At 32.9% G+C, this 6966-nt stretch overlaps 1 protein-coding gene across 1 annotated transcript in view; it reads right to left on the bottom strand.

Annotated features, from left to right (window-relative positions):
• The window catches only part of LOC107757803 (semaphorin-6B-like), a 119855-nt gene that overhangs the window by 43065 nt on the left and 69824 nt on the right, over window positions 1–6966 (bottom strand). Inside the window, exons 3-5 of the mRNA XM_016575386.1 lie at window positions 5981–6095; window positions 3189–3249; window positions 2977–3039 (exon numbers count right to left, since the gene is read on the bottom strand). Of these exons, the coding sequence (XP_016430872.1) occupies window positions 2977–3039; window positions 3189–3249; window positions 5981–6095 (239 nt within the window). The remainder of the gene's footprint in view (window positions 1–2976; window positions 3040–3188; window positions 3250–5980; window positions 6096–6966) is intronic.

Here is a 6966-nt window from a genome sequence, read left to right as displayed (position 1 = left end):
GTGTGTCTGTGTGTGTGTGTGTGTGTGTGTGTGTATGTGTGTGAGGAGTCAGAATAAGGATATTGAATTTCCTCCTTCATTATGAAATCATGTCAGCTTAAATCAAGCAGCAAGACCACGATTACTGCAGGAACACATGCTACATCAGATCGAACACATTTCATCTGACAGCACTTTCTAAAGTCCATCTAATCTTGTTCCAGAGCATATGAAGTGCAAAAAACGGCTCATGGACCAGCAGTCTCAGTTTTAGGTCTGATATAAGTGGTGTGTGGAGGTGTGCGGTCAGATCTCTAACAGAAGGACAGATAATTGGACATGTGTCTCAAACGGACTTATTTCTGGTCCGTCTGCGCTAATATTCTGTTTATCTCACACAATTAGAGGCGATTGCTGTGGAAAACCAGTTTATAGTTTATGAGGTAATTAGCGATCACGAACAAAAACAACACGGAAAGACCAAGAAAGAGAAAGCAAGAAGGAGAGAGTATGAGAGCCTGTTGCAGAACTTGCCGGAGGCAGAGATTCGCAGGTGTGTTTGATGTCTCAGATTTGTGCGAACATGTGGGTGGGTGGCAGACAGGTCTAATTTGTAAGCTCCCTCTTGCCAAACAATAATCCTTGTCCAGGTTTGACACTCAGTCCCTTGAAGTTCTCTCCCCTGCAGTCATACACATCTATTATAACGGCCTGGTTTGCGAAAGAGTGGGAATGCACGACTCTTACATTATGAAAGTGGGCAGAAGGTAATTCGCCTCTGCACTGAAGAATAAGAACAGATTCATCACAAAAACATCAAAGAGAGACACAATCGAGTCTGCGGTTCAGACGTGAGAACCGACTGCAGCTTGCAAAACAGGCCTTCACAAACTCTCGAATCTTCTCAAGTTAAAGAGAATATTGAACAAAGAGTTCCGGAGAATTATTTGGGCAGGACAGATCAAGGGATGTGAAAAAATTACAAATTTTCAAAATCAACTAGTTGGAGCTCGAGGGACTCGCAAGATGTGCTTTCAAAGGTTGAAGAATTTTTCACTTCATGCAGTCTTAAAAATACAACACTCGTGGCCGGACACTCAAAAAGCAGTGCAAGAGCCGATGCAAAATCCAAAGATGTCAGAAATTGTATGGCTACAGCAGTGATTTAAATTAAAAGAAAAAAAAAACACACATGATGTCATTATGCTATTTAAAAAATAATATGCTAATAAAAATACAAAAATATCTAAAAAAAAAAAATGTAAAAAAAAAAAGAAAAAAATTACTAATCACTAATCAGGAAAACTGCAATAATTAAAATGTTATTTAACAAACAAACAAAAAAACTCCAGGTTTGCTGTGCTTGTTTGTGGAGCTGTGCAATTAGGCCAAAATGTTGTGATTATACTGCATCAATATGACTATAAAATGATAGATAGATAGATAGATAGATAGATAGATAGATAGAATATTTATAATATATAATATTTATTATTATTATTACTAAATAAAAATCCAAATAAGAAATATTACTATTTTAATATTTCACTGTAAAAACAAAAAAAGTATATCATTATCGTTATCATTATTTTAGAATGTAAAATTACAATTGTAATAATTATTTGGGACTTAATTTGTGGAATGTAAAAATCATGAAGCTTTTATTTGGACAAAAAAAAATGCAGGGATCCCTTAAACCTTCTCGTTTCTTGACAAAAGCTTTTTTTTAAAGCACTTCTTTTTAAGTATGGGAAGATAGTTTCAGTTTTATTTCAATTAATCATGACTTTTCGGACACTAAATGGTTAGTCGGTTGTTGGGTCATCGTGATCCATCCCTCAACTGAGATCTCTTGGAATAAAGGCCACGTTTCCTGCTATCGTGCCAACTCACCCTCTTTAAATCATCTTAAATCAAGAAATAACATCCAAAAATAACTACATTTTTGTTGTTTTGGGGTTTCTCAAAACAGCTGCTCTTCTTCAGCATGCTGTGTTTCAATGCAGGCCACATTAATCTGGGTCTACATGTGCTTTTATATCAATATGCTAGTTATGCATTTTAATTCATTCCTAGGCAAAGTTAATGAGGCTTTTTGTAGATTCCTTAATGCAATTACCATAGTGATACAGTTCATGGAAAGCTGGTGGTAAATTTAATTTTATTGAAAGGCAATAGTTGTGTACTTTTTGCTATAGCAAGCTGTGTGTATCACATACTGACGTCACAGTTTTGGCTTTTATTAAGCACATTTGGACCTGACAGCTCCTGCAGCCGTTCGCTTATGTTCTGCTAAATAATAAGCCATGTTGCTTTGGTAAAAACAGTTGATACTCTAGAAGTACATAATGAAGGACAGAAGTTAAAAATGGGTGGAATTAATCAAAAATATTTTCTATGTTTTTCAAATGAAGTTGGCATTGCATATTATGAATATTGTTGGCTCTATTGTTCTCTATTGTAAGCTAAATGAATAAATGTAACCGTAAAAACACAGTATGAATTGCATTAGTGTTTGAATGCTAACATAAGTCTAACATGTCTAACATAAGACACACATTAGCTGTAGGAAAGGTATGTTTGATAAAACACAAAGAGAGCCATAAAAGGTAACTGGCAGTATGACAGTAAGGTAAATCTAGTAATTATAGTAGAAGTTAAAAACACAAGCAAATAACAGGAAAATCCACACTCCTCAATAACATCCAATAACTAACCAAGATTGTAAGTAATCATCCGCAATAAGGTTAAAAGCATCCGCTGAGAGGCTAGAGTTACGTTTCCTTGTGAACCAATAAGCCAAATCCTGATATTGTACATTTACTCTCCAGGAGAATTTATTTGTATGAGACTGTATCCAGATCTGCCACAGGATTGAAACATCAAGCTCTTGGCAATAGTAAATCACTCAAAGTGCTGTGAATGAATTTCCTCGCTAAGGCGGTGCTAAAAATGGCCGTGAAATGTGAAAAAACGTTGTGTTATTTGAACGCTCACCTCGTGTTTGCCCTTCATTCTACAGCTGCGGATGTCATTCTTATTGGATTCCCACGTCCTTTTCTGTGAAACAACAAGGGAGTAAAATCATCACCGACATTTATGGGAAAATTAGAGAAGTGTTCATACATGCAATTATGTCTGTGTGTGTGTGTGTGTGTGTGTGTGTGTGAGAGAGAGAGAGAGAGAGAGACAGTGGTACAAGGTCTCACCTTGCTGTAGAACATTTCATCTCCAGATACATGGTCCAGTTCCACTCGATAAAGGTCATCTCTGCACCAACACACACACACACACACACACACACACACACACACCAGTATTAGCAGTAACAATGAAAATGGGCCTTAATTTAACATTAAGAAGGCGAATCATAATTCATATACTATTCATACTATAGACTATGCACTACACAACAAACATAAATAAACAATAAAAAAAATTCTTAATCAGTAGTTTGGCCTTTTACCAGTAAAAAAAAAAAAAAAAAAAACATATTTGAAACCAATAAAGTTACTAAAAATGCATTTACTGGAGAAGCAAATTTGTGTAGAGTTGTTATCAGTAAATATATCTACTATTTGATTTGATTAACTTTATTAATCCCAAAGTGAAATTCCCATGTCACAGCAGAGCTTACCACACAATAATAAAAAAAATTATCAAATAAATAAAATACTATATTTCATTCAGCACCCCTTTGTTTCAAATATCAAAGTAGGCACTACATCATGATTATACAATATACAAATAAGATTCTAAAATCAATCATCTAATATGACAATAATTATACAATCTAATAGCTGTTGGTAATAATGACTTTCTATATCGTTCCTTGTAACACCGAGGCTGAATTTGATGAAATATATTCTGTTTATAATGACAATTTCTTGGTTTGAGCATAAAATCTACCAAAAATAAATTAGGTTTATGCTTAAAAAAGGAGAAAAAATACTAATACTAAAAATACACTTAATTTAAGACATCTTCAAACAATCTAATATTTTGATAAATAAATTTACCAATGCAATCATAATGTACCAGTTGTTACTGTCAACTTAAACTATTAGAAAATAAAATATAAATTAAAAACTTTAATTAGACTCAAAAATACTTTAATTAGAAATGTTGAACTGAACTGAAATAAAATAATTGTGCTAAAATTATAATTTTAAAATTATAAAATTTATGTTAATAAAAATACAACTGTTCATTGTTTGTTCACGTTAGTTCACACTGCATTAACTAATGTTAACAGACAACTTTAGATTTTTTAAATGTATTAGTAAATGTAAAAAATAAAATTAACTAAGATTAATAAATGCTGTAGAAATATTGTTCATTGTTTGTTCACGTTAACTAATGTAGGTTAACTAATGCTAACAAATGAAACCTTATTGTAAAGAGTTACCATAACTTATCAACACACAGTTTTATGTTGCAGTATGTCTGATTTACTGTCTAACTACATAAGAATATTTTCCCACTGTCAGTAAAGTACATAGTGTAGCATAGAGAATATTAGAAGTATGCAAATCAAATTACAGCCAAAATCATGTGACTGAGACAAGACAGAAAGTCTGTGAAGATATATTTCGCCACCTAATACAGTGAAGCACTAAAGGGTTTTGATAAAACAAATCCATCAACCTGTCTATGAGAACAGTCTAAATTGGAATTCTCAGCTCTGGAGATGTCAGCCTCCGTCAGTAACCGGTTTATAAGAGTTTCCACTTTCCAGAATGCGTAAAAGAGTTTCTAAGAGCGCTCGGAAATGTAAGATAGACTATATCTGTTCAGAGAAAGCAAGCGTTTAAGCGGCTTGACTGTGTAATGGTTAAAGGTCAGCGAACAGGGGTTTAACTTTCAACCACTGCCTAACTAGGACCACATGTGAACTCCCTCGGGAGTCGAAATCCTTTGAAGGCCTGTCCATGTGACCGATTTCAAAGATGTAACTGAATGTAACACCAGTCAAACTGGACATAGATTTCCCGTTCTTTCCTTTGACTGCGTGAAAAGAACATGCTGTTATACTGCTGATTGTGTTGAGCTATAAGGACGGAGTGTTCATGTCAGAGCTTTGAAACATAATGACATTTTCTCATTGTGTAACCTGTCATTTCCGTTTAAGACCAATTAGGTACCGAGATGGTGTAGTGAAATAGAAAGGTTTTAATAACGGAGAGGATATTATACTCATGTCATATTAATTCATAATGTAAAACCAAATACGGTGATGTTGCTGTGTGAATAGAGTGGGCAACATTAAAGTTCAAATTAACATCTTGATGATTTATAATGTTGTCAATTACTACCAGGGTTATTATAGTTAATTGTAGTAAACGTATTAAAAACATATAATATCATAAAATCTAAAAATATAAGATGAAAAACTAAACAAAAATTAGAAATGTTGTCATGGCAAGTTGAAACACTAAAATTATTCACTGGAAATAAACAAAAACTCAAACTGAACAAAATACTAAAACTGAAATAAAAATAAATTAAACCTAATCATGAAAAAAAATAATAAAAATACTAATAAAATAATAATAATAACAATACTAATAAAATGACAAAGCACATAACAAAATGGCAAAAAAAACGTACAATTTAAAAAAATAAAAATATAAAAAAAACTTTTTTATATAAAAGTAAAATATTATTTAATATTTAAAATATTAAAATAAAATGATAAAAATAGTATTTTAATAAATAAATATAGTTTTTATTAAATAAAAATAGTTACAAATATTATAGCTTTACTAACTTAAAAATGTATGAAAACCATAATAATATATAAATCATACTAAAATAACAATGATTACCACAGAGAATAATTTTCACTTCTTCCTTAGTACAGTATGCGCAGCAATATGCAAAATTAACACAACAGTCTTTATTTTGCTTGCCCTTACAAGATGTGCAATATACAAAATATAATGTACTAATATTTATAATGTGTGTATGTTGAATTGTTGTGAATGCAGTTGGATGTTACCTGGCTCCGATGTAGAGGGTACGGTTGACTTTCAGGACGGTCTGAATGTAGAGTGGCTCCTGACGGGTGTAAGAGCGATGCGCTCGGCCCACAAACACTGGGTATCGTCTCACCACTGACAAATAAAGAAACAGAGACAATTCAGAAGAGAGGAAAGTCAAAATGTGGAAAAATGACAAGTTGAGATGGAAGACAGAGACAACCAAACAAAAGAGCCAAAATATGAAGTATAGATACAGACACTAAAGAGAAACAGACACTAAAGCACAGGCAGGAATGTGTCCATCACTTTCCCAGAAGAGTTAGAGACAGAGGACTTCCGAGACACGAAGAAAGGACAAAGACATACATCATTGTGTCTTCTCCATGCAGAGTCCAAAAACAAGCTGTCTTAAAGCAGAAGTTCAACAAATATAACAAATCTGTCATATTTACTCACCCTTATGTACACTGTAAAAAAATGACAATGAATTTAACGGTAAAAAAACTGTAAAAATGCGACAGTAAAAACCTATTAAATGGTTAACGGTAAATTCCCCTACTATATACGATGAAAAACTGTATTGGACATTACATGTAATGTTATGCTAGTATACCGTTTTTGGAAGTGAAAAAGAACGTATAATTTACAGTAAATAACCATAAATTGACATTCCCAGAATTCCCTTTGTTAAATTTGTTGTCAAATTTGATGTTTTTTTGTCGAAATAACAGGTTTTTCTTATCAGTTTTGTACATTAGGGTTGTATGTTACATCTAATGTTGTTAAATTAATGTTTATTGCATTATTTAAGTTTTATGTGTTACCATGATGGTGTTTAGTGTTTGTGTGAATGATAACAAAGAGTGAAAAATTTAAGGGGGTCTGAATACTTTCCGTACCCACTGTATGTTAATATGTAAAAGCTGCTTGTGATAGGCTTTGATTCATCATTTGACTCTCATCACCACCTGCTTTTGGTGGTTATTTATGTACTACAAAGATA

This window comes from Sinocyclocheilus rhinocerous, unplaced genomic scaffold, assembly GCF_001515625.1.
Source record: "Sinocyclocheilus rhinocerous isolate Xijiao unplaced genomic scaffold, SAMN03320098_v1.1 scaffold112, whole genome shotgun sequence".
In the NCBI taxonomy this organism is placed as follows: Eukaryota; Metazoa; Chordata; class Actinopteri; order Cypriniformes; family Cyprinidae; genus Sinocyclocheilus; species Sinocyclocheilus rhinocerous.
Note: the sequence above shows the minus strand (reverse complement) of the source record. Positions and strands in the feature narration are given on the sequence as shown.